This window comes from Zootoca vivipara, chromosome 1 (assembly GCF_963506605.1).
Source record: "Zootoca vivipara chromosome 1, rZooViv1.1, whole genome shotgun sequence".
In the NCBI taxonomy this organism is placed as follows: Eukaryota; Metazoa; Chordata; class Lepidosauria; order Squamata; family Lacertidae; genus Zootoca; species Zootoca vivipara.
The window spans coordinates 50,468,098-50,495,201 of record NC_083276.1 but is presented as its reverse complement, the minus strand read 5'-3'; the positions used below and the strand labels follow the sequence as shown (position 1 = coordinate 50,495,201).

The window sequence follows — 27,104 nt, the reverse complement described above, 5'->3', positions numbered from 1 at the left end:
GCTAAAACATAGAAGGAATCAATAGGAATATAGCATTAGATCAGGCATCCCCAAACTTCGGCCCTCCAGATGTTTTGGACTACAATTCCCATCATCCCCGACCACTGGTCCTGTTAGCTAGGGATCATGGGAGTTGTAGGCCAAAACATCTGGAGGGCCGCAGTTTGGGGTTGCCTGATCTAGATCAAGGGAAGTAATAGTACCACTGTACAGTGGTACCTCGACTTACGAAGACGATCTGTTCCACGGCCGCCTTCGTAAGTCAAAGTCATCGGTTCTCAAAGCGCCCGTTCTGCGCATGCGCCGACTGTGCACGCAGCGAAAAGACTTCAGAAGTCAAAACCTTCGGAAGTCGAGTGGTTCGATTGTCAAGGTACCACTGTATTCTGCTCTGGTCAGACCTCACCTGGAGTACTGTGTTCAGTTCTGGACACCACAGTTCAAGAAGGATACTGAAAAGCTGGAACGTGTCCAGAGGAGGGCAACCAAAATGGTCAAAGGCCTGGAAATGATGCCATATGAGGAACGGCTTAGGGAGCTGGGCATGTTTAGCCTGGAGAAGAGAAGGTTAAGGGGTGATATGATAGCCATGTTCAAATATATTAAAGGATGTCATATAGAGGAGGGAGAAAAGGTTGTTTTCTGCTGCTCCAGAGAAGCGGACACGGAGCAATGGATTCAAACTACAAGAAAGAAGATTCCACCTAAACATTAGGAAGACCTTCCTGACAGTAAGAGCTGTTCAGCAGTGGAATTTGCTGCCAAGGAGTGTGGTGGAGTCTCCTTCTTTGGAGGTCTTTAAGCAGAGGCTTGACAGCCATGTGTCAGAAATGCTTTGATGGTGTTTCGTGCTTGGCAGGGGGTTGGACTGGATGGCCCTTGTGGTCTCTTCCAATTCTATGATTCTATGAATTAAGCAGTAGGCAAGTTTGAAAACACACTCCTCATCATTTGTTGCTGCTGTTATCTTCCTCCCTAAGGAGACCAGAGCAGCTTGCAACAATAATACCGCATCATAAAACAACAGAATCCGTGTAAAATAATGTATCAATTTAAAAAGTTGAAATACTGAACACCATACCTAATGCAGCAGAGAAGATTAATGAGTCATCCATACCCTCTTCACCCTTCACCAAAGGCATGAATAAGCCAGTGTGCTTCTAACTGTCGGAGAAAGCATGTCAGTGTTGGGGACAAGTGCAATAACTTGATTGAGTGGGAATTCCAGAACTGAGGTGCAGCCGCAGCAAAGGTCCTGCTCATTACATAGCCAGTCAAGCCATACTTATTGGCAGAACCATGAGCAGGCCTCCTCCACAACACTTAAAGCACTATCCAGGTGGTATTGGGGAATGCACTCCTGCATTCCACCAAAAGCTATCATGGGTTATAAATATTAACACACTTCCTTGTTTCCCAGCTAAGCTTCAAAAAAGCAGTTCTCTTGGTATTTAGTGTGGGAAAGATACCTGTGAAGGTTGCTTATTGACCAGTGCCAGTGACATCACCGATGCCCCTCCATATTCCCAGTCCATATACAGTAATGGTTCTGCAACTGTTGCTAATGTTTTATGTTTTATTTTAGTTTTTAGATGTTTAACTTTGTACTGAGAAATGTATCTTTTCTGACCGATGGTCGAATAAAGAATGATGATGATGATACTTCACAATTTTTTTAATAAAGTGAAGAATGAATTTAGCGTATATTAATGTGTGTGTGTGGGGGGGGAGAGAGAGAGAGAGAGAGAGAGACTTCCTTCTAAGCCAGGCACCCCCAAACTGTGGCCCTCCAGAAGTTTTGGCCTACAACTCCCATGATCCCTAGTTAAGAGGACCAGTGGTCAGGGATGATGGGAATTGTAGTCCAAAACATCTGGAGGGCCGAAGTTTGGGGGTGCCTGTTCTAAGCCATCAGTTACATGTGTAAGAACAGTTATGAACTTGGGATCACACAGCAAGCAACAGCAATCTTGGGGCATTGTGTCTACTGTATCTTCAACCCTTGTCTCCTCCCACTCCCAAAACAGATCACCCATCTTGTGGTTTCAGGTACTTTGAAGTCAACATTTCTTGAAACTGCCAACCTGGGAGGAGGAATGGGGACCCCAGTTTTATATCAAATGGAGGGGGGTGATATTTTCCATGAGAAGAGTAGCGTCACCAGAAACTCCAGATAGTTTGTGTGACAGCTGATGCAAATTTTCTGTTTTGGCACAGATTGCCACTACTCGCCGCCTCACCGTGCACTTTAACCCGCCCTCCAGCTGCGTCCTGGAGATCAGCATGAGAGGAGTCAAGATTGCTGTAAAAGGCGATGACTCTAAGGATCCCAGCAAGGTAGGCTTGACCACCGAAGGTAGCTCTGCTGCCAGCCCTGTTCCTGGGTTCTGTGCTCTCAGGCCTCATTATTATTACATCTTCCAGCTCAGCAGCTTGGCCAATAAACAAAAGAGAGCATGCAAACAAGATAGCGATTTGCATATGTCCTGGCTGGCAGTGCCTCATGTCTTTTCCTGAAGGAGTCTATTGGGGATTGGATAACAGGGCAGAGTCACATTCATGCCCTGAAGTCCAGATGCAAAAGTACATGCTCCCAGGCTGCAGGTATATTAATGCGCTGGAAGGTCTGTTTGCTAAGCTGCTCCAATAATCTACGAAGCATTGCTAAACCCGTCTGCTACTATTTTAACCGGTGTCCTGTGGATCTGTGCAGTAAAGCCTCTCTGCATAAGTAGCTCACATGGAGCTTTCAAGAGGAAGGAGCAAAGCCATTCAGAAAGTGCATTCTGTTCATAATGGAAACACCCTTCCAGAGTCAATCAAGGGCAGTGGACCTGAAAGCAGAAAGACTGAGAGAAATATATATGATAGTGTGTTAATTAATTATCTGAGCTTGGGCTGTGTTTAATCAGCACAGCTGGCTTCACTTTATTTTGCTTGAACAAAATATTTCTTCAAATGTATTACTATTTTTCAAATGTGTGTATACAACTATAATGTTTTGTGCACTAACGCTAAAATGGAATCCATTCAATTCTACCTCATGAAATGATTGTAACAGAACCAAGACCTTTCATTTATTGAAGGTTAAATGACACACAATGTAAAGGCTGGGGCGCTTTGTAGCTAGTACAAGAATATTGCTTGACTCTGATACTGCTGCAGCCTTCCTGTAATCCTGAACCTGAAATCCCCTCTTTCGTATTCCTGCATAAGACCCTTTAGGAGAGAGTAAGAAGCTTATGATCTGGAACTAGTGTTGCCAACAGGGTTTTCTGGACCTAGGACACTTGTATGTGGATTAGACCCTCTGCCCTACTCACAAAAGAGGATGCAGATTTGCATATGCTTTGTGTCATACGGAAATTTATATAATCTTTTGTGAGTGGGATGAAGAGCCCAAAAATAGATAAGGAGCTGCACATTAGTAATAATATGTCTGAGAGGCAGAATGTCAGCGGGGGAAGCTTGCTCTGTATTTATGTTTCCATACTAGAAAAGGTTTAACCTGTTAAATATCTGCCTGCCACACAGCTGTTAAAGGCACAAGGGCATGTCCTCCAGTGCCAACCCTAAACTGTGCAAAGAACTCAAGTTCCCTGAGTTGTTAACCTGTTATGTTACACTTCATCAGTTGATCTTAGGTTGGCATTACTATATTCATTTCAAGACCAGACACAATATTTCAGATGGTAGGGGAGGGTGTGTACTAGGGCGATGACTTTTTTACAACCTCATTTCCCTGTATCATAATTTGATGAGCTTTCATTAAAGATTAGATAAAATCTTACTTTCAAAGAGATTTGATAAAAAAAACCCTCACGCACAAAATGATTTAAAAAATTTTATTTATCAGTTTTTTGACCATTTTTGAAGTCACTGTAAGCAGATATAAAATTGAACCCAAGCTTTAGAGTCACATATATACAACATTATATAGGGTCATCAAACACACAAGGAAGCTTTTTTTAGCTGCAGTAACAGTATAGATGCCGCTAGAGGGCGATGTTTTGCTACCTCTCCTGTAGGTTCTTTTCCCAGCATGTCCGGCAGGGTCAGCTAGCTGAGTTTTGAGGTCCCAAAAAGGGGCTTTTACCTTGCACAGGTGTGACATTTGTATACCCTATGTTGCTAAGAACACTCCCCATTGTGGAATGTGGTGTTGTGTCCAAATTTGATACGAAATATATATAGAATTGTTAATACAATTTTATGAAATGGTAAAACGGCATACAAAATAAAAATAAAAACTGTGCGTAACCTTTTTAAATATTTCAATGGAATGTACCTCATCTTAGTCATTAATAGACAAAAGTTCAACCATTTGTGCTACAGGAAATAATTTTTGAGGGAAAAAAATGAAAAAGTCATCACCCTAGTTTGTACCAAAAGTGGCATAAGAAATACTCATGGCTGGATGAATTCAAGATTGAATGCAGTGTAGTCTAACAGCATTTGCTGTGGTTAGTAATTATTTTTATTCCTTAACAACTAGAAAAGTGTTATTAGCACAGGACAAGCAGACACCCTTTTCTTTTTCTTGACCAACAGTACGTAATTGTTGATTATCATACTGGGAACAACAATCTGCTTCCAATAATTCCCCTATTTTTCCCACCCCGATTGAAAAAGCAATTAATCCACTTTACAATTCACTTAACAACACCCTCAACTGCATTTCCCTAAGAAGAAACCAACACACCAAGAGGCTATTCAGCCCCTCTCTAGCAGGCCTGAATATAGCAAACTAGGGCTACTTTACGGGGTTGATGTAACCCACATAGCTCTCTCAGTTGCAGTACCCCCCCTATGACATGTATTTTGCATTAGCAGGATTTTTTAAAAAATAAAATCACACAGTATTGGAAAAAAGCTCTTTTCTTGCATGAAATTAATTCTGAGTTAGAAAGAGCAGGGATTACTTACTGTCCTAGCTGCTAATTTTGCTTTTGGGTAGACATGCTACTGCCCAATTACAGCTACACTAAAATCCTGGATTTTTCAGTTATTGTCTCTGGTCAACAATCCCAGTTCTGTCAGAGAAAGCCAAAGGAAGAGAAAAGCTTTTAAAAGAACCTGGAAGATCCTTCAGAATGAATCAGGTAGTTCTTTCTCCATCTAGAAAAAAGTCACACATACAGCAAGGAAGACAGTAAAATGGCTTCAAACTGAACCAGGTTGATGCTTTTCTCAAGTGTTTGCAGAAGGGACTTCCTTGGTTGTTTTGGAGCTGTTTTGGGGTCTCCTCTGATGTTTGGGTCTCCTCAATCACAGAGTGACTTCACTCATTGACTAAAATTGCTAAAAGATGGGAATAGGCTCATATCACACAAAATAGTCTATGCACATTTTTCTTCCTAACTTTCATTCTACAAAGGCTAAGGATCTAAGTAATTTAAAATGGACAAATCGGGAGCCTGGGGGCCCTACTCACTCTGAGGCCAGTACAGCAAGACTTGATTTTCCTTCTCATCAGCCCTGCCTGGAATTTTCCCTGTACTTCCTACGATACAAGCTTTTGCAGTGCACAGATAAACTGTTGCAAGTTATGGAATGGAATATCCTTTCCCCAAAACACAGCATGAGGTCCTTTTAATTTGTGACTTGGGTCTCCCAAGGGTGAGGGATCCGAACACATTTTACTTTCCTTCAATAAATGGCTCTGGTTCCTCAACTGTCCTAACTCTTACCCAGGCCTAACATCTTGCTCTCTCCGCCCTGCAGGGGAATAAATGTAGCCACTTTTTCCAGTTGAAGAACATTTCATTCTGTGGATACCACCCAAAGAACAACAAGTAAGTCCCAGCGGATGGTCAAAATGAATTCATGGCAAAGGAGACACACAGCTCTTCCTCCTTGCACTATCCTGCAGTGTATCCTAGGCAATTTGGGGATTTGAAGTGTAACTTCAAATAGGAAATTCCTGTGTGGCAGTCTTCTTAATCCCTGCTAAACAATATGCTTGATAAAGGTGGGATGGGCATGAAGTTTCATATAACAGCATTGTGATCTTGTTAAACAGACTGTATCACCAACACTTGTCCTCCACTTGGTACCAACATAGATAGACAGAAGCCAGAAGACCGCTGTGAATTTGGCAGGGTGTGTGCAGGGGGTTGGACTGGATGGCCCTCGTGGTCTCTTCCAACTCTATGATTCTATGATTTATTGGGGCTTTATTTTTAGAGATCCAGGTGAGCTCTGTTGTCTCGGCTGCTGTTTACCAGCTTTGTCTGGTACTCAAATTGCACAGGAAGAAAAGTTTTTATCCCACTTCCTGCTTTTGTCCACACATGCAAAGCGAAACCAATGGATTTCTCTTCAGGGAGGTATATTTTCCAACTGCAGGAAGAATGGAACCAATGGGTCTTGTTACTTTGGTAGAGAATTCATTCCTAGCCTAGGATACCAGAGACCCAAGCTCATGTATTGTGTTTTCTCTTTCAGGTATTTTGGGTTCATCACCAAGCACCCAGCTGACCACAGATTTGCGTGCCATGTCTTTGTTGCAGAGGAGTCCACCAAACCACTTGCGGAGTCTGTAGGGTGAGTTTCAGGCTACATCCTGAAAATTCCTGCTATTTACAAAGATCCCAGTCAACCTGGATCTAAGAGAGGGGTGTGTTGGTTGCAAATAGGTACTGGAGATGTCAGCATAAGCCATAATGGCCAGGGATCAGCTACTTTTCACCCAGCTCCCAGCCCCCCAAGACAGTTGCTGAGAGATCCAGCAGAACCAGGAAACAGCTTTGGCCTGTGTCTCTAGCCCACCAGAGATCATCAACCAGTGCAACAAAGGTGGTTTCAGCCTCATGATGGGGCCTGAATCTTGACTGGAAGAGATCCAAATGGTCCACATTCTCCAGATGTCCCTGGAATTGTTCACCTTGCCCAGGAATGGAAGATCTGAGCCTGGGTGATAAGTGGCCATAATTGCCAGGTCCATAGATGGGTTTAAAGGAGTGGTTTAATGACAGCTTCTTTAAGGGGGTCCCGGAAGACACTCTGAGAGAAGCATTCGCCACCCCACAGAGCCCATTGCCCAGCCCTGCCTGGCTCACTTTGATGAGCCAGGATGGGCCAGGATCAAGGAGACAGGTGGTAGGTTTCACTCGTCCAAGCAGCCTGTCCACATCATTGGAGGTAACAGATTGAAATTGATCCCATACAACCTGACTAGGCAGAGCTTTGCCCCTCTCCCATCCCAGCCCTGCTCCCATGATGGGATCTACCTCTTTTCAAATCTGAGCGATTTTATCTGCAAAAAAGCTTTGCAAAATTGTTGCAGGAGATATTGGAGTCCTTATCACACCCCGATGGCAAAGGTGGTTCTGTTAGACTATGAACCACCTGAAAGAGTCTCCTGGTACTCTTTTCTGCAGATGCAGTAGAGGCGGCGAATAAGGTCCTCTTGGTAGGCTCAATGTTGAGCTCTAACTTGTTGCTTTGCCTGTTCTGTGGAAGAATCCCAGCTCCCAATTGACATTCCATTTCATGTTTTCTTTTTGCAGGAGAGCCTTCCATCAGTTCTACAAGGAATGTGTGGAATATACGTGCCCCACAGAGGACATCTACCTAGAGTAGGGGCCGGGGCAGCCCCTGCCCTCCTGTACAGACAAGGGCCATTCCCCCCATTGTGCATGGACAAGCTGCTTTGAGATGGGAGGAGGAGTGGGCGTGGGAACAATGTTCCTCAGTGCGCAGAGCCCCACCTCTTTCAGTGCACCTCCTCTTTCCTTGGGCCGGGGGTTTGGGGTGGGTGGGGTGGGTGGACAAAAAAAGGGTTTATTATCAGAAGAAGAAATATGCTTTTCCGTTCGTTTATTTATCTGAAATAAAGCACCACCAGCGGAAGCAGGTGTTGCTGCTGCTGGTACAGGAGGAGAGTGGGCATGGGCACCAGGAGTGCCCACGTGAATGGGCTGGCTTGGTGCTACTGCAAGAGAGAGGGCTCCACGAGTTCTGCTCAAGTCTGCTTGGGCCCTGCTCTAGTTCTAGCTGCCGTGTTCAGCCCTTCACATTGGGAGTTTAGTAAGTTGAGGATGCTGCTCTTCCACTGCAGAAGAAGGGATAGATAATAAGCCTGGGGATGGTTGCAAGTAGTGAGCCCAGTCCCTGGCTGGGAATGGTGGGGTTGGGGAATAGTGGAATAGGAGACGGGGAAAGGGTGTGTGTGACCATTTGCCCCACCAGTTCCCAAGATATAGCATCCGAGTCTCTTATCCTGTGCCTGCAAAATATCCGGGAACCACTGGAGGAACACTGGTGCCTGTCCTAGCCCCTCCTAGTTTGTAGGAGAGGAGGGTTTTGAAGCATGTAGACAGCCAGGGAGGGCCCATGCCCTGGAATCTGCTGATGGAAAGAGCTCCTCTACCCCGGCCCTTGCTCTAAATCTCCCTTCCCTCCATACCCGCTCTCCAGCTGCAGGTTCTGCATTCACGGAGGGAATCTGGACCCTGCACAGGGTTCATCTGATTCATCTGCATCAGGGGCTTGAGAGGAGCTCCAGCCATAAGCACAAAATAGATTCAGGAAGGGCTCGGTCCCACGGAGAAGAAGCAAAGCTGGGAGAATAGCATGAGTGACTAGGGGATAATAAGAGCTGCAGAAAGGTGTGCCTTTGCCCTCCCCCCCAAAAAAGCAGGGGGCTCTGTGCTTCTGCTCTAATGACAACAATGATTAAACGTTGATGTTTCAAAGAGCCTGTGTTGCTGTTGTTTTGTTGCCCGAGGAGACTCGGGCCTCTAAGCAAACTGCTGTTTGAGCATTTTCCCGGGAATCGCAAGAGCCAAATTTGACATTCTGCTAGCCTTCCTTGGGGAGTCACACCAGCTGCAGCATAGCAGCATTCCAGGTTCTGCATCCCCCATTTTGAAACCAAATTATAGTACATCAGATTTCCAGGGAAATGTCACATATCTTCAGTTTTCAAAAATACAGGTATAAACCTTGCATCCACTGAATCCAATTGTGTCAAATGACTATGTTAGGTATTATGAAACAACTCTCTTGTAGATCTCGTTCTTCTTGGAATAGCTTGGCTTTCAGGCGGGGTTGGGAGCATGGCACTCCTCCATTATCTCCCAAGACAGATGGATGCCAACTCCCCCTATTTCCATTGAGGTCCTATCTCCATATATTTGTGAACCTTGGTGTTTTGTGTGTGTGTGTCTTTCTGCTTTCAGATACAATGGGGAGGGGGCTTAATTTGTTAGTTATTGACAATGATTGAGAAGTCTTGCTAGAGTTTACCCAGCTGTTGTCCCCCTGCAACCACCAGAAATGTGTCACATTCCCCTATTCTGGTTAAAGGCTTTGAGATGTCAGAATCCCAGGACCTCAATGGACAAAACCTTCTAATCTACTAGCCTCTTCTCTAGCTAAATATAGATTGTATGTTCGCAGCTCTGTTGTTGCCAGTTAAGGAAAGCAGCCAATTATTAAGCGGCATTCAAAGGGTTTTGGGTTTGCATTTCTACTAGATGTTGGGGAGACCCTGAAGTAGGGATGGGGAACCTGTCCCCAATATCTGGAGAGCCATTGAGGCACTTAACTTCTGCTTTTCTCAAAACAAAAACACTTATACACCAAAAGGCCCTAAATGAAATCAATTTTGTCAAATATGGAACTGTATGTATATTTACATTATACAATTCAACTCATAGTAGTCAGCTTCCATAGAATCTGGAATTTTATTGTGCAGTGGGAGCAAACAGAAGTATTGGCAAGAGGGGAAGTAATATTGGACTCACAATAAGAAGACTCACGACAGGGGTGGCGAGGGAGAGAAGACAATGGCAACAGAAAGCTGTGGCCAACTCAATCCCAGCCTCTGCAGCAAAAAAAACCCCACCCATCTCTGGTCCTCATCAAATGTTTTCAAGCTTTGCTCAACACCCATAAGAGTTAAAACATGAGATGTGAGCCAAGACCTTGCAACTGCCCTGCTGAGTGCCAAGTGCCACCCATGCCTGTAGGATGGATGCATAGAGCAGACAGAACTGTGGGGATGGGGAAGAGGCAAGCAAGTGTGAAAGAGCAAAGGAAGGGGAAGATCTCGCTTCGTACATTACTAGATGATTTGGGTTTGAGTGGCTTTTGCTGCCTGTGACAGATCAATTAGTTGGTGCAAGTACACTTCAGAGGTGGCATCTCTATTTGCATTTCCTTAAGAGACTCAAAGGAGGTCATCGTAATAATACTCCTCAAAATTTGGCTCATCCCGCTTGCTTTTGTGTGCTTTTTGCAGCTTTTCCGATTCCTTCCGCTGTATGTGTCTCCGGAAGTTGGGCATCCTTGGTTTAATGCCATAATCTGTGAAGACAGGAGCTAGTAAGAGAAGTGTGTGGCAATGGCAGGGCAAGGGCAAGGAGAGAAAAAATCACATAGGAGGATGTGGAAGCAAAGGCTCACATGGCCCTAAGATCCCTATGGGATCCTTGGGGCAGTTAACTAGAAGGCAGGGTTGGGGGAACGAGCTTTCCCTACCCTACCAACAGATCCCCAAGATGTTGGATTACGACTCCCACCAATCCCCTACGATTACCTTTGCTGGGCAGGAATGACCGGGCTGTAGTCCAATGACATATGGGGACCAAAAATTGGGAAAGGTTTCTCTGCCGGTAACCTGAGATTTTTATTTTCCCCAACTGGTGCCTATAAATTGACAATCCTTTTGCCCAGAGGTAAGGACTACAACTCCCATCAACCCCCAGCAAGCATAGGCAAGGGTCAGGGTTGGTGGGAACTGTAGTCCATCAACATCTGGCAGGGAACACATTGGCTCGCCTTTCCCTATGGTGTTGTGTAGTAGGAACTGGAAGGGATACATGCCATCCACCAGGCCAAAGTGCTGCTGCTGGAGCTCCAGGGGTGCAGAGAATTCCTCTGGGACAGACGGACTGAGCCTGCTGCAGAAGAGTACAAGGTCAGGAACTGCGATGGTTGCTGCCTCAAGCCCTGGTCTTACGGACTATTAGTGCGGAGGGAGTTCCCCCTCATGGTTATTTCAAAACACCTTCCCAGCCAAATAATAATTTATAAAACAAAGCAGAGAGCACTAGCCCAAATGTGCAATTTTAAAAAGTGCAAGTGCCTATAAATCCTCCGTAGTTAGGATTGCCTCCAAACCTTAACATATCCTCTTGATCAAGGAATTATAAATGTAATCAAATCACACTTTGAAAATGCAACTGTTTAAAACCTTATTAATCAATTTTATCTGTTTATTACATCACTTTTCATTTATAATGTCTTGTTTGAAAAGCATGTACAGACCCAAAAGATGGTGGATAACTGCAGTATTTATTGAAGATCTTATTTTCGTATTGCCTGTGGCCCCATTTCCGCCCCCCACTTCTGCATCTTTCTTCAGGACATCCAGCAATGCAGTGATTTCAAGCATTTATCATAATCAGGGAGTCTGCATGAAAATCTAAATTCTCCAAAGAAATGAGACTTGATGCATAGGGGTACATCTTTAAAGTGGTTCACTATACCAAAACAGTGATGGCCATTACACTAAAATGCAACATGAAAATCATGCTCTGATTCAGCCCAGTCCTGTTTGGTGCTTACGACTTTTAACCCTGGTAAAATTCTGTCTAATGATACTCTTTGAGGCCTCCCTTCCTTTGTTTAGTTCCCCAACACACCCTGAAGAAGAATGAGCATAAGCCACATATTGCGATTTTTTTTTCTTGGTGCCCGCAGGAGCAAAATATCCCTAAAATGTCAGCCTGCTGACAATTTCAATAGGAATCAGGGCATGTGAGATGGGTTGATCCACCCAGATGTTGAGCCTTTGGAATATAATCCTACTGCTAGCTGTTTTATATTGGCACGAGCTTCCTTTGAGAAGGGGTGATGCACTGAGACTTAATGGCTGTCTCTGATTTAACCTGCTGCCATAATTCCTTAATAAAGTGTAAAGGTAAACAGGGCCGTCTTAATTTGAGCATGTCTGGCGCCGTGGTGCGATGATCACTCCGGCGCCCCCCTGCCCCGTTTCTCACCGCGACGGGCAGGCGCAGCGCACGGCGCCCCCCTGGCAGCCCGACGCCCCGGGGCCACCCGGGCTTGCCTTAAAGCCAGCTCTGAATGTAAAGGTAAAGGGACCCCTGACCATTAGGTCCAGTCATGACCGACTCTAGGGTTGCGGCCCTCATCTCGCTTTATTGGCCGAGGGAGCCGGCGTGCAGCTTCCAGGTCATGTGGCCAGCATGACTAAGCCGCTTCTGGCGAACCAGAGCAGCGCACAGAAACACTGTTTACTTCCCGCCGGAGCGGTACCTATTTATCTACTTTCACTTTGATGTGCTTTCGAACTACTAGGTTGGCAGGAGCTGGGACTGAGCAACGGGAGCTCGCTCCATCACGGGGATTTGAACTGCAGACCTTCTGATCGGCAAGCCCTAGGCTCTGTGGTTTAACCCACAGCGCCACCTGCATCCCTTAATAAAGTGTACCTGATTCCTAAAGAAGGGCAGGCAAGTGACTCATTTCAAATGACCCACTTTTCACCCCCTCCTCACCTCATTCCTTGCTACATCTGGGTGGAAAGAGTCAGGTATACAATTCGTTGTAAACATCCCCCCCCCCAATGGAGAGTGCAGGACCACCAAGCAGTGTTTTACCTTTGAAGACTTGGCATGGACAACCCTCTCTCTGTGAGGAGAAGCAACAGAAGCAGGAGTCCCATCTGGCTAGTGAAATCCAACAATGGGTTCCTACTTTACTGGCTTTCAGTAATGGAACTCAAGACGGCTCCCAGTGCCTACAATGCCATCACAAAGGGCAAAGAACACACAGCATTCCGACTCCTAGGTAATGGGCCTGCCCAATGGGGGCCAGACTAAGAATGAAACTTGTGCAGCCCCTTCAGAAAAAGTGTCCTCTCGCGGACCAAGTTGCATGCTTCTACAAGTATTGTAGCTGAGCCCCATTTCAGAGAAACAAGCTTCAATCCCACATGATGTACTTTCCCATAAAGCACAGTTGATCCTATGCTCACTTTCTTCCCATGAAGTCACATTCTCTAGGAACAAGAGGAGAGCCCCAGCTTATGCGCCAGCCAGGCTTCAGTAACACAGCATCAAAGTAACTAGTGCAGGCATAGGCAAACTCAGCCCACTAGATGTTTTGGGACTACAATTCCCACAATCCCTAGCTAACAGGACCAGCAGTCAGGGGTGATGGGAATTGTAGTCTCAAAACATCTGGAGGGCAGAGTTTGCCTACACCTGAACTAGTGAGTTGGGCAGCTGTGCGAGTTCGACAGTAGAGCAAGGAGACTGAGGCATACTGCACTTCCCCCCTCCCACCATTTTTTTACCTAGCAAAGACCAAACTCCAAAATGGAATAATAAACAACTGGTAGAAATACTAGCACAGATGAGGGGGCTATCAAAGGTGCTGTTCTGTAGAACAGATGTACGACTATCTGCCTGCTGAACATTATGTCCTTGGTACACTGAGCATGTGGCTCGCAGGGGACAAATTTATTCTCTTGAGAATCAGAGAAGCTGGTGGGTGAGGCCTTCAGGGACGTAATAGGAGAATCGCACTCTCTCCAGCTTTCACAGAGAAGGGGAATCTGTCAATTGCTTGCATTAAGGTGTCGCAACTGAGGCATACAGTGTATGTCTGGTCCTGTTTTAAACTGGCCTGAACTTATAGGGCCAGTCTTCATCAGATGGAGACTAGAAACCCAGCCGATTGGAACTTTTCTCTCACCTACCCTTTCTTTAAATTCAAATTCTCAATCTCTCTCACTTCTGTTTTTGTTTATTTATGCTTTATTTTGAAGACTGAACTGGTGAGCTAGCAAAAATGGGCTTCCAACCAGTCTAGCCATTGGTCGCTGCTACAAAACTGAAGAAAGAAAGAATGAATTAAACAAAGACCTTTTGCCAGTAGTGACTGCGATAGTCTATCGTTTCACCCATAAATCCCTCCAAGGACCCTCCAAAAGGAGGTGACGGCACCTACCAATTAGAGGGAGAAGGTAGGAGGATGGGGACGAGACCCCAACTTCCAACAAACTTAAGAAGTTTGTGTGGCATCTGAAAACAGGACAGATTTTCCTTTATCAGCAAGCTTGCTGAAATGACTGATAGTCCTCTACTAAACAAATTCTTCTAGTACATAGGAGATCCTTTCCCTGGGATTGAGAACATTTATTTCCTATGGGTTTGGTTTTTGTTTTGCAGGAAAATTGGGACTACACAGCAGAAAACGGAGGGCAGTTTCCCCCACCTGTCTGTTGCAGGGAGGCTATTGCTAGCTTTGGAAAAAGAAATCTATAAGCTGAGCACTCTCCATACTGTCTTCTGAACCTCAGGTGGGCCCTGATTCATGGCAAGCCCTTCCAAGTATTCAGCCTACCACTGCAGAAACAGACTGAAGATGCTGGGAAGTGCCATATCAGTAAATGCAGCCTTAGCAAGAAGAAAAAACAGACCATGCCAATAAGTAACCGAGGAAGTAGGCAGCACAAGCACTTTGTGCTCCAACTGCTGCTTTATGGGTGGAGAGAGTTGATGAAGCACTCGATTACTTACTTCTTGGACGCCTCGCATAGGGCAACCATTCTGATTTATTTGACCCAGGCATCGGCTCAGGCCTTTTATGTTTCCTTTGCTGGGAACTCAGTTCTGCAGACACCAACCAATTTGCCAAGGCCTTTGGCCCTGCTTGCCAGCACCTCCGCAACCGGCAGTTTGTTCAGCAAGGCCCTGCAGCACACACTAGCTGTTATCCAGACAGTCTGCAAGCTGTGGAGCTGCATATCCTCAAGGGCAGGGCAGGAAATTAAGCAGGCTGGCAGAGAAGACCAGCAGCCCCAGCCCCTGGCAGACCAGGCTCCAGCTGAGCAGCATATGGACCACTGGAAATAAGCCAAGGAAAAAAGCATACCCAAGAGCATTCTTGGCTTGCTGCCTGAGCTGCCCCCAGGGGTGCACAGTTCCCTGCCAACCACAGCACCAAACTGCATATGTTTTTACTGTGAAAGATGGGGTGGGGAATAAGCCTGGCTGTATAGCCAGAAAAGGGTAATGGGTTTGTGCAAAGAGCAGCAATGGGTTATTGTGAGTCTGGAAGCGGCTTTTTCAGTGATGATTATGTGCCAGATAATAACATGAAGTAAGAAAATGGTTTGGAGCACATATCCTACACAGGGTTAATTCCAACGATCCAATCCCACCCTTTGCACCTGAGAATGGGGTGCATGTGTGCAAGGGGAAACATTTCCAGGCTGGTTTGAATGCTAATCTTTGTCTCACCTCAGAAACAAAGCACTGGCAGCGTCTGAGAAACTCTCTGCCTTCCATCCCAGCTGGCCAGAAAGCAAGAGAACTTACTCCTCCTGCGGTGCACGTCCCCAATATTCAAGAGAACAGACCAAATTAGCCCAAAAGCACTGCCGACTCCCGGCTTTATTCATTCATAGCCATAGAAAATACATACCAAAAAGAAAGGGCCCCCCTCCACAACCCCCATGAGATCCAAAACCATGTATCAGAATGGAGAGAGGAGTAGCATAGGTACCTTAAGACCTACTCTTTGTAGCATTCTTAGTTCACAGGGAGATACATTAAACAAAAAAAGTCAGAAGAGCCCTTACTCTTCTCTCTGTAATCATTAGCGTAAGCCATAAGACACGTGTTGTGCTGCTGCTGCTGCTGTTCTTTAAAGTCTCAAGGTTGCCTCCCGCTGTATAAAGTCATCCTACCACCACAAGCTTCTGCTTTTAGCCTGAGCGCCCTCTGGCTGCAATAACCTGAGCTGAGGCCAAATCAACCCCAGTTGTAGAAATAAATTTTCTGCCAGGCTGGCAAGTAGTCCATCAGTGGCCCTGAAATGAAGAAGGGAGAAAAATGTGAAAATGAACTGGAAGAACTTAAGGCAACATGTGAGAAATTAGCTTGCCAACATTTGCTTCCACAACTTCCCCTTCCCAGCCAACATCCTGAGTTCTGAAATCACAGGTGGGGCATATGAAGGAAAGGATGTGGAGGGCTATTCATATAGCTAAAGGAAGGACTGGTATGAAATATATCTCAGGATGGGGTCCCTTGCATAGACCCCCTTTGTCTTGACAGAAAAGATGTTTTGGAGAAGGAAAACCGACCAATAATAAAACTGCTATACCTGTGTTGCTCAAGAATCTGGATTCTACACAGAATCGTCATTGTCAACTCCTAAAAGTTGGTATTTATTCAGACAATTTGTAATCCATGCCTTCATCCAAAACATGTACATTTTTTTAAAGCAAGTGTCAAAACAGTGGGCAGCATTCAGTGTAGCACTGAGATGGTTTGTCAGGCAGAATTGCTTACAGTGAAGGAACAATCTTGTCTTTCCTCCCACCACATGCTGCTCTGATGGTTCCCTGACTGCCCCACCGCCACCACCACTGTACTAATAATAGGATGAGATTTTAATGAGATATTAGATCCCAAGCTAGATAGAAACAGTGAAGGAAACAATCACCAAATATATGGAAGACTGATGTATCCTACTAAAAGAATATACATTTTATTCAAATGTGCACCAACATCTTTTTAGGCTGTGGAGATGCGTATGTGACAATAGCAGACAACGGCAGCAAAGCATTTTTGTAGCCACACCTAAAGTCTTTGAAGAGACATTTCAGCTTCATAGATCCTAGCGCCAACTTTTCAAATGTGGAGATGATCTAGCCCTGCTGCTATCCTTGAATACAGCGATACCTCGCAAGACGAATGCCCTGCAAGATGAATTTTTCGCAAGACGAATGTGTCTTGCGATCTGATGGTGACTCGCAAGACGAATTCGTTTTGCGAAAAATTTGTCTTGCCAATCGTGGTTTCCCATAGGAATGCATTGAAATTTAATGAATGCGTTCCTATGGGGAAAAAAAGAAATTTCTATGCATTCCTATGGGAAACCGCGATTCGCAAGACGAATTTTTTGCAAAACAAATTGACTCGCGGAACGAATTAAATTTGTCTTGCAAGGCACCACTGTACCCCTCATCTAAGCACGTGCTGAGTAGAAAGCCCATTGAACTGGTTATCCCAAAACCAATGGCGGATCCTCCCCTACGGTTTCCTTAACCTTTACCAGCTTCCTTTAAAAAGACCAGTCACAGCAGCCAGCTACTTACGAGTGACCAAGCCAACTCCAGGGACGTAATCTGCCAGCAGGCGCAGCAGAAAGAGGATCCTGCCCCTGAAGGAACACAGAGAGAGAAAGAGAGAGAAAACACCTCAGATGAGCCCATGGGAATGGCTTCCTTCCCAGTGGGAAAGGGACTCTTGGAATGGAGCTTACAGACAAAACCCATTTGGGTGCTGAATGCTCACAAACCACGGGTTTCTCTTTTAGAAATCCAGAGGTCTCCTTATGGGGTTGGGGATTTTAATACTGTTGAAAAGAAGCCAGCCAGGCAGCCTTACTCAGAGTATCTATCATAGAAAGGAGATCTCAGCAGGTAGTACAGCAGCAGGAGAGTCCGGCGCCTCAGCTCCACACGCTCACGCTTGTTGAGGTCTTTCATGTCACTCAGTAAACTCAAACTGCAGAAGGGAAAGCAGAGAAATCACAAGGGGCTGATATGTGTGTGTGTGTGTGTGTGTGGCGTGCCATGCTATTCTCCCAATTATTATTTTTAATGATTCTCCTAATGGTTTTTAAAAACGGGAGCGCAACTAGGCTTCAAGCCTGCTTGAGAGTAGTGCTTGTTGACCTGAATGATATTCCTCCTAATCTAAGTGGTGAGGAATTTGACAAACACACACTCCCTCCCTCCCTTTCCCCTTTTATGTTCCAAAGTTGAGTCCTGCTGTTGGAAATGAGTTCCAGAGGTACACTCTGGTTCAAAGGAAGCCTGGTTCCATCTCTCAGAGAGCATAAAGCAGCCTCTCTGCCACAAAAGATAAAAGCCTTCCTTTTTCTGCCAGCTCCTCACAGCGGGGCTGCTTCCCCCCTTGAAGCTGCAGAGGAGTATACCACTAGTGGAGTAAAAACAACCAGGTAATCATCATGTTACAAAAAAATTAAGGTGAAAGAAAATGGACCCAGGACCCTGAAGTGCTTTTCTCCCAACTGACCTTGAGATATCCAAGATTGCTGAAAGCAGCCAAGGTCTCCAAGATCTCTGTCCCCATAAGCCTACGCTCACCACTATGTACAAGAGTTAAGGAACTGAACAGACAAGAGGCAAAAAACTACAGAAGCAGAAAGACTTTGCAGCCCAAGCAGGCTACAGTAGCAAAAATTAAAGCAGGATCAGAATAACAGGGGACATTAATTGGAGCAGATCTTCAGGCCCATTGACTGAAGCAAAGCCTCCAAGAGTTTTGCCCAGGAGTCAAGACCCGCTCAGCATTAAGGGCCATGATGCTCCACACTGAGGCTGCAGCTCTCTCTAGTGGCACACAGGATACACTGCAGGGAGGATACAGTGGAGCAATGGGCGGGTAATGTAGATGGACTCCGCAACCGTTTCCTGGGTGCTCAAAGGGGTTGGCATCTGGTCTGTCTCCAATGCTCTTCGGTTCTGCTTCTCCTCCCGTTGCTGAGGCGCTCCCCAATGTCTGGAGTGCAGGGATGGGGCTAAAATTAAAAAGGAAGAAAGAAAGCTATCATACTTTGGATGAGCAACCACCAGCAGAATATCTGCACTGTCTGTACTTGTGCATCAATTTATTTAATTTCTATCCTAACCTTCCTCCCAAAGACCCCAGGGCAGCTAGCTACATCAATCTGTTAAATCAATACAATTTAAAATAAAACAAACTAATTTAAACTATCTACACCCTTTTTGTAGGGCTATGTCAAAAACTGCTGCCGTTTAGGGAGATGCCCTTGTGTGTCTGAGTACATGTATACATGTGCACACTTTACATTTGCAACCTGCCAACACATGCAGAAACCTAGTTCTACCGTAGGTGTTATATGGGAGACAAACGAGAAAGATACTCACTGCTATCGAGAGATCTCACAACACGGCTACAGCGCTTCCCCACATATATCCGCTCCTTCCCTATTGAGTTTGCCTCCATATCTGTCAGGAGACAGGTGCGTAAGACCACAGTAAGGGCAGGGGGAAAGCCCTCCTCCACTCCAGCTCTTGGTTTGTTCAGGTTAGCACATTCATTTAAACAGAACAGCAGGCTCACAGGCATGAGGATACATTAAGTCGAGGAGAAATGTGACCCTCTGCAGACTGCTGACACTAAAGAAAAGCCTAGACATGGCACCAGAAAATGCTCTTCAAACTTTCTAACATTGGCCTCCCTGCAGGGAGGAAGACTGCAAGCCCCAACCACATCATGCCACAAGCTAAAGCCTAAAAACAGGGATAGCCAATGAGATGCCCTCTAGATGTTTTTGGGCTATAATCTCTCATCATCCCTGACCAATGGACTATGCTGGTTGGGGCTGGTGTGAGTCCAGCAACAGCTAAAGGGCCGCAGTCTGTGAAGGAGTCTGCAAAAACCGAGATGAACAGCTGGTGAAATGACAAAGATTTTCCGCTGCTCAGGTTACACAAACCCTTCCTTTTCTCAAACCTAGTCAATCAGTTGGTCGGCATTCAGAACTTCCTTCCTGACCAAAGCCAAAGTGGTAGCAATCCACCATGCACTTGACTCACCTTTCTGCTGCAATGACTGCCTTCTGTCTAGAGGAACAATAGGAGGAGATGTCTGGATGCCAGTTTTGTACCACAGCAAGAGCAGGAGGCGCAAGATGGCCCTGTGGGTTAGAGCAAATCAAAGGCTATAAATGCCATGCGCACACCAAGGCGGTAAAAAGATACAGCTCTCCAATTTGCCATCACATGGCCATTCATGCAACCTTGCATTTGCAACTCTGTTTGGTGATGTGTGTACAGTGAGGTTCCCCCGTCAGGTTGCTGCTGTTACCAGAAGTTCCAGCTACAAACACTGGAGGAGAAGGAAGAGTTAAGACAGCAATCAGGTGAGGGATGCAGCTGGGGAGCTGTAACTGGAGGAACCCCAATGTACAGTATCTTTAAGGCATACAGCTCCTTGGGCAGGCCCAGTTGGAACAAAGTGCTATCTGAGTACAATGACCCAATCCAGTCCCATGATGGATCACTGCAACTAGGGAACATTGTAAAACTAGAACAGTGCTCTCAGTGTCATGCAGGAAGTGCCGAACCTAGAGAACAGTGCTACCTCTGGTTACGAACTTAATTCGTTCCAGAGGTCCATTCTTAAACTGAAACCGTTCTTATCCTGAGGCATGCTTCCGCTAATGGGGCCTCCCACTGCCCACGCGCCAGAGGCGCACAATTTCCGTTCACATCCTGGGGCAAAGTTTACAACCAGGAGCAGCTACTTCCAGGTTAGCGGACCTCGTAACCAGAAGCATTCATAACCAGACTTTATTGTGGCACATGAGCCCTAGCAATCAAGGTTCCAGCGAGAGTCTCTTCCCCCCTCCTCCCACCAAAGGATTCACATTTACACCCTTGGGATTCACAAGGTGCAATAGTTCCTTCATCTTCATTGACCACTCACTTGGCCAGCTGGATGAGGACAATGATGGCCCACCGGCCAGTCTCGCCCCACACCTTGGCAGCCCCCATCTCGGCAAAGACCTCCACGCATTCAATGACACTCAGCCATGTCAACAGTTTCTGCTGCGGAAGTGCCTGCAAAGCAAGAGGCAAGTGAGAGACAACATGATGCGATTGGCTTCAAGGCATAGCCAAAGTTCTCCTCTTAAACCATAGCAAGGTGATTCTGCAGGGGGCTGAGAGTCCATCATACAAATGAAAGGAAAGGAAAGGAACCAGCTGGATTCCAGTGGCTCCACCAGCGTTGAATACCCTCACACAGGCTCATCAATCACCCAACAACAGAAATATGTGTGCCAGAGTTGTGTTTGACTACAGGTAGAGAGGTTAGCCGAATTCAAGCTTTCCTGAAAAATAAGTTAGCAAAAAGTCTCTTGGGACATATGGTGGGGGCAAGTAACAGAGGATGGCTACCTTTCTCATTCCCTGCTTGCTTGCAGATCTCTGCTGAGAAGTCACTGTTGTATTTACAACATTGGAGAAAATCAGCCTTCACCAACCTGGGGCATGTCATGTGCTGGTGCAAAACATCTGGACAGCCTCAGATTGGCAAAGGCGGGATTAGCTGGATCTTTAATCAGCAATATATTTCTCATGACCACAAGAAGCGGGACAGTAAGAGCCATTTATGTTGGGAGAAGAGTTCTGCATTCAGTGTTAATAATGGCTTTCTGCAAACTGCCTACATTTACTTAGGCTGCAATCTTAAAGCAGACTAGGGAGTAAGCTCTCTTGAACCTGTGATGAACAGCAGAACCTGTGATGTGGGTTTTTCAGAAAATTTCAAGATGGGAAAAACAAATACAAATTAATGTAATTTGCATAAAAAATAGTTGGCACTGGAACATTTTCTCATGCCCTAGAGAGTGATCTAATTTAGCATGTTTATTTTACTTGTGCTTAGTAAACAAAACACATTGAAACTGCCAAGTATGTCTTATACTATATTTGCAACTGGCATCCATTTAATCATTAATAATGAGTTTATGAAAATAGAAAGCGTTCTGCAGAAAAATGAAGGACTGGGGGGAAAATTCCACCCCACAACACTGAGCGGGACTGCTTGGTGAGCCAAAATGCTCAGGACTGCACCAACGAGCTACACAAATTATTATAATTACAGGGGTATAAATAATAAAATTATTAATTATTATTACCATCATCATTTATTTTGTCTGTCCCCTGATGACTGAACAACCTGCTCCCTTTGTCTCCAAACCTTCAGTGCTACCCCATGTCCTCAAACTTTCCTTTAAACTCAGCAGGGCCTGATGCTTTCTGTTCTACCACCACAACTGAAATGGAAGAAGATCCTAAAGAATACTGATTTCAGTGAAAGATCAATTGGGCTCCATCACCCGCACCCCAATCCTCAAAGGAGGCCAGAGCTCATGTGGTGCACACCAGGTAAAGAAAGAGTTGGATTTTGAATGGCTCAAGAAACTGGTGTCACTCACAGTATAAGCCAGCAGTTATCCCTGGAGGCCACTGTAACTTTCATCAGCCTTCCAGAATGTTGTGGCGCAATCAGACAAGGGCTGGCAGGTGCCCAAGATTCAACCAGATAGCAGCAGCTTCAGAATCTATTGCCAACAGGATAAAATCCGGGAGCGACATTCTAGTCCTTGGCATGGGAGACAGGGATTGTACCCTGCCTGCCTCTTCTCTTGCACAGGAAAGATTCTTACCACAGAAAGAGGGGGCTGCAGCTCTTTCCGAAGGATCCAGTCATTCAACAGCACCAGCAAATTGGAGGCAGAATAAACTGAGAAAGCAAAAGGTGGAAAAGGCACAGGAAGAATTACTGTTGTGTAACCAGGAAAGGAAAAAGGCCACTGATTAGAAGAGGACACTGATTTAATCAAACAACCTTTCTTTTGAAGGAGAGGCTACATGAAGGTAAAGTGAGCGTTGCCATTTCTGGGCAGGTCTTCACAATTATGCAACTTTCTCAGTTGCACATAGGTAGCCAAGCGCCTTGGCCCGCTTCCATAATCTGGTGCAATGGGGGTGTGTGGTAAACAGGTCCATTCATTCTTGTCCTTGGCATGATGCCATCAGATGGTACATTTTTATCACCATAAATGCTATTTCAATATGGATGTTTGCTTATAGTCTTCAGAATACCTTTGACCTGAGCTAGGCTGCTAGCACCTGGCAAATATTTTGGCCTTGCTGAAGTAGGATGGATGTTGCAAGAAAGAATGAGCAGAAGCAGATGAGATACAAAATAAGACAGTAATTTGCTTGTTGTTTTTAATTAGATATAAATGACTTAGACATACAGGATCTGAACATCAGCTTAACGGAGTGAAACTAGCCATTTGCTGGCAGTTGCCTGGGGCATCAGAAAACATTCACCATTACCATTTATTTATTTAATGTATTTATACACTGACTTGAGAGTGAACTGAAACTCAACAAGATGAAAACACTGTTGGTAGGCAGTTATTGAGTCTGGGAGTTGGAGAGAAAACCTCTTCTAGATGAAGTCACAGAGATGATTAGTAGTTTGTGAGTACTCCTTGTTCCAGCTGCTTGAGCCCCAGGGTTCTGGATGAGTCACCAAGTGTCCCCCTTCCTGGATTAGGATAGCTTGGGCACAGTGAGCTCAAGAACAAATTATTGTAATGCACTCTACTTGGGATCCCACTGAAAGTGGCCTGAAAACTGCAGCGTGTGCAGAATGCCACCACTGGATTATTGAACATTACAGCAAGGTGAGAGAGATCATATTATATCTAGCCTTCAGGAACTATGCTGGCTGCCTCTGGTACCACACCCAATTTGTAATGTTAGCCCAGGGGTAGGCAACCTAAGGCCCGTGGGCCGGATGTGGCCCAATCACCTTCTCAATCTGGCCCACGGACAGTCCGGGAATCAGTGTGTTTTGACATGAGTAGAATGTGTGCTTTTATTTAAAATGCATCTCTGGGTTATTTGTGGAGCATAGGAATTTGTTCATTCCCCCCCCCTATAGTCCAGCCCCCCACAAGGTCTGAGGGACGGTGGACCCGCCCACGGCTGAAAAAGGTTCCTGACCCCTGTGTTAGCCTATAAGGCCCTAGATGACTTCAGGCCAAAATACTGTATATTCCTGCGTATAAGACTACTTTTTAACCCTGGAAAATCTTCTCAAAAGTCGGGAGTCATCTTATACACCGGGTTGTATTTCTTATACGGCAAGTATATCCCAAACTCTATATTTTAACTGGAAAAGTTGGGAGTCGTCTTATACGCCCAGTCATCTTATACGCCGGAATATACGGGTACTTAAAGGACCACCTCTTCTTTTTGAGTTTAGAGGTTCTACTATATTGTACACTGTACTGAAATCCTTCTGGATTAAGGGCAGTCTAGAAAAACTTAACTAACTCTTTCAAGGTGGCTTACATTAAAACACAAAATTACAAAAAAATAAGGATGAATTACTGGGAAACCAGTAACTAACAAATGTCCACCGAGCATTACTAAAATGTCATCAAAACCAACAGCAAGAGCAGTATGATAATTTTTTAAACCCTCAAGTGAAAAAAGTGAGTCTTCCGATCATTCTGAAAGGTCTATAGTGTGGCAGTCTAATGGAGCAATGAATTTCAAACCCTGGAGACGCTACAGTGAACACCCTCTGCCTCATAACTGTGTGTGTGCCTCCCTGCCCACATTATTATCATTTCCCTTTGGGTCAATAGGCCCAATAAGAAAAAAGGTTTTTTCCTCATTTACTCTGCACCAAAACTTTCAGCAGCCATTGAGAAATCTTGGCTATGCATTAAATCTTTCTCCTTAAGACAAGGCCTCCTTCTGGTCATCTTCTACCGACAAAGCATGACATTATTTGCAAATAATAACATATGTCTGGGACCGCACAGCCAATCTCCAGCTCTACTTACCCAGCTCAGACAGTTCATGAGAGTCAGAAAACCGACCTGGAAAATAAGCATAAGGAAGACATGAGCCAATATTCCATACCCTTTTGAAAACAGTCCAAACATGTCTTCTGAGGGAAAGGCTTTGATGCAATTCTTACACAAATATGCTACCCTGTTGCTCAATCAGCCTGGAGGTTAAAATTTCCCACAGAAGCCTACATCTACTCTGCATCTTCTTAACCAATATAGAGCTGCACTGCAGTTTCATCAACAAGAGGAGGCATGTCCTATAGGTAAATGACAGATGACAATTCTCCAATTTGAGCCTTTTTGCCATAGCATTATAGGAATGTAATCCCAGATTTCCTTTATATTTGACAGACACTGGGGCCACTGTGATTTATGGTTTAAACAATATAGTCATAATTAGGTTTAAAAATTTGTGTTTTTTCTTATGAACAATGAGCAAATTATTTTATTTTTGTTTCAGATGCTATTTTGACCAGGTATACTGCAACTTATAGTCAGGTGATGGCTATCATTTGGTTCCATTACCACCCTAACGGGAAAAAATGGAAGTATGGAACCAGAGAACTGGTCCACTTGTGAAGTGGAAAATGGTGCAAGAATAGGAAGCAGATGGTAGGGACAACAGTTATCACAATAGAAACAAGCAGTGAGGTTCTCCAAGCATCTGAACTGGGATAAGTATTGGAAACTTTAACTTATTTATATATTATCCAATGAGGCAGCCAAGTTCGCACATGATAGCAAATTATTCAAGTGCGGTGAAAAGTCAAACAGCCCGTGAAAAACTCAAAAATGATTTGTCAACAGCAGAAAACAAAATAGCAAAGGAAATGCAGTGCAAATAGTTATAAAGTGATAGACATTGAGGCAATATGGGATCTGAGCTGCCTATGTCTACCTAACAAAGGTACCTTAGGATTTTGCTGCAATGTCAATAAAAGTGAAAAAGATTTGTTGTTTTTTTGTTTGGGATTAATAGGTTTAAAAGAAAATGTTAAGGTATTATAATGACTTTATACAAACAAATAGTGCTTTCACTTCAGGAACACTATTCTTTGTATCCAGACTTAAGAAGGGCATGGCAGAGAGGCAACCAAAAATATTAAAGTGTTGGAATACTTTCCCTTCAAGGATAAGTCAAAGTATTTGAAGTTTTTAGTCTAGAAAAAAGGCAACTAAATTTGAACTTGATAGAGGCTTATAAAATTATAATTAGTACAGAGAGAGTACTTCCCCACCCCATCTCATAATGCAAGAAGGTAGAGGGCAGGCAGTGAAACTGATTGGGAGTAAATTCAGGGCAAAGGAGAGTAGTTTTGCACACATGCACATTTAACTAATGAAATTTACTTTCCCAAGATGTGGTGATGGGCCACTGGCTGATCAGTTATTGATTTAAAGCACTTTCACTCTATTCTTTGGCCAAAAGAGATGAATAACATGCAAGACAACTCCTGCCTGCAAGCTTGCAACATAAAAGGCAGGACACAAAAGGGGAGGAAAGGAGTGGGCGTGAAGGGCTTCCTTCCAGAGAATGAATTTGCCTGGTCACCACTGTAAACAAAATAATGGACCAGATGGCCTCTGGGCTTGAGCTAGCAGAGTTCTTAAGGATTGGAACGTAACTGCCCTGCAGCTACTCAAGGTTGCAACAGAAGTCACCAACAAGGGTGAAAGGTCAGAGCTATCTTGGAGTATGGAGTGTGACCTGGCCGCTTCAAAACAGGAGGTTATCAAACCGGTGATTGAAACCGGCTGCAGGCACTGAAATAGGCAGGTCACACAAACGGGAAGTGGCAGAAGGGGGGCTGCCTCAAGAACACAATTCAAAACATCAGGGTACAGTACTCTTAACAAGATGCAAAGTAAAGGGATTCATTCGAGCAGATCTCCCTCCAAATCCGAGTCCAAAGGTTTGGAGGATTTGGAGAAGGGGGACACACACACACCAGTCATTTACATCCTCTCTCGCTTGGGGCTGCCACCTTCCGACCTGGCACAACTCCCGCTCCTTTAACAGTTGTCGGGGAAAACTTCACCTGCCGGACTTCTGCCGGCCACGCAGCTCTGAAGCCGCGCCCACACCATCTTCTGCCGGGGGGGGGGGAGGTAAATGGCAAACCTTTCCGCGACTCTGCGTTGGAGAAAGGGAGCTGGGATTCCTCAAACCCCCCTCCCCGCCCGCCGGCTTCGGTCTCCCAGGCTCGCCCCCGCCTACCTGGCAACAGGTAAGAGAGGCCGCGCACGGTGCTTTCCAGCTGAGCTGTGGCCGCCGGGTGTCGCTTCACGTAGTCCTGATAGCGGCCGCACAGGTGCCGCAACCTCCCTAGCGGCCCCTGCGCGGATCCTGCCATGGCGGATCCCGAGACGGGTGCACGCTGCGTGCCCCCGCAGCACAGCTGTCCCCCTTTCCCCGCCGCAGCCGGGGACCCACGAACCCTCTCCCAGTACGCCTGACCAAGCACGCATGCGCGCGCGCGCTTCCGGGTTGGACTTTGCTTTTTTTGGACACGCCTCCTCCGTCTCCCGACTCTGCTCTTTTATTTCTCCCCCCGCCCCCACGCTTGCTCCGCGGCCTCCGCGCCTGCGCAGCTCCTGACCCTGAGATG

At 45.4% G+C, this 27,104-nt stretch overlaps 3 protein-coding genes across 5 annotated transcripts in view; 1 reads left to right on the top strand and 2 right to left on the bottom strand.

The window, feature by feature from the left end:
- Positions 1-9,615, top strand: part of MAPK8IP1 (mitogen-activated protein kinase 8 interacting protein 1) — a 61,584-nt gene extending 51,969 nt beyond the window's left edge. For both annotated transcript variants that reach the window (XM_035115727.2, XM_035115700.2), the window contains 4 exons: positions 2,218-2,337; positions 5,725-5,795; positions 6,448-6,546; positions 7,512-9,615. In XM_035115727.2, the coding sequence (XP_034971618.1) occupies positions 2,218-2,337; positions 5,725-5,795; positions 6,448-6,546; positions 7,512-7,584 (363 nt within the window). In that variant the 3' untranslated portion in view covers positions 7,585-9,615. The remainder of the gene's footprint in view (positions 1-2,217; positions 2,338-5,724; positions 5,796-6,447; positions 6,547-7,511) is intronic.
- Positions 9,602-15,274, bottom strand: FREY1 (Frey regulator of sperm-oocyte fusion 1). The gene is made up of 3 exons (XM_035115753.2): positions 12,636-15,274; positions 10,834-10,910; positions 9,602-10,314 (listed from the first exon to the last, which is right to left on the bottom strand). Exons 1-3 carry the CDS (start codon positions 12,698-12,700, stop codon positions 10,178-10,180), a joined length of 279 nt encoding a protein of 92 aa, XP_034971644.1. The 5' UTR covers positions 12,701-15,274; the 3' UTR covers positions 9,602-10,177.
- Positions 15,275-15,407: 133 nt separating this feature from the next.
- PEX16 (peroxisomal biogenesis factor 16) lies at positions 15,408-26,967 on the bottom strand. Of its 2 annotated transcripts, XM_035115741.2 has the most exons (11): positions 26,714-26,966; positions 24,487-24,522; positions 22,282-22,358; positions 20,535-20,668; positions 19,643-19,743; positions 18,971-19,051; positions 18,448-18,600; positions 18,096-18,168; positions 17,442-17,561; positions 17,150-17,214; positions 15,408-15,856 (listed from the first exon to the last, which is right to left on the bottom strand). In XM_035115741.2, exons 1-11 carry the CDS (start codon positions 26,847-26,849, stop codon positions 15,798-15,800), a joined length of 1,035 nt encoding a protein of 344 aa, XP_034971632.1. In that variant the 5' UTR covers positions 26,850-26,966; the 3' UTR covers positions 15,408-15,797. The 2 variants fall into 2 exon arrangements, with proteins under 2 accessions (XP_034971632.1, XP_060130650.1); XM_060274667.1 differs by lacking the exon at positions 18,971-19,051 and having other exon boundaries at positions 26,714-26,967.
- Positions 26,968-27,104: the final 137 nt, after the last annotated feature.

Excerpts from the sequence above, each read along its gene's own strand:
- PEX16 (XM_035115741.2), bottom strand. The coding sequence starts at position 26,849 with ATGGCAGGATCCGCGCAGGGGCCGCTAGGGAGGTTGCGGCACCTGTGC. Across the intron at positions 18,601-18,970 it reads TGTGAGATCTCTCGATAGCA|CCCCATCCCTGCACTCCAGA; the intron begins GTGAGTATCTTT and ends TTTTAATTTTAG. Across the intron at positions 15,857-17,149 it reads TGGAGTTGGCTTGGTCACTC|GGCCACTGATGGACTACTTG; the intron begins GTAAGTAGCTGG and ends TCTTCATTTCAG.
- FREY1 (XM_035115753.2), bottom strand. The coding sequence starts at position 12,700 with ATGGGACTCCTGCTTCTGTTGCTTCTCCTCACAGAGAGAGGGTTGTCC. Across the intron at positions 10,911-12,635 it reads TCCATGCCAAGTCTTCAAAG|CAGGCTCAGTCCGTCTGTCC; the intron begins GTAAAACACTGC and ends ACTCTTCTGCAG. Across the intron at positions 10,315-10,833 it reads GCACTTTGGCCTGGTGGATG|ATTATGGCATTAAACCAAGG; the intron begins GCATGTATCCCT and ends CTGTCTTCACAG.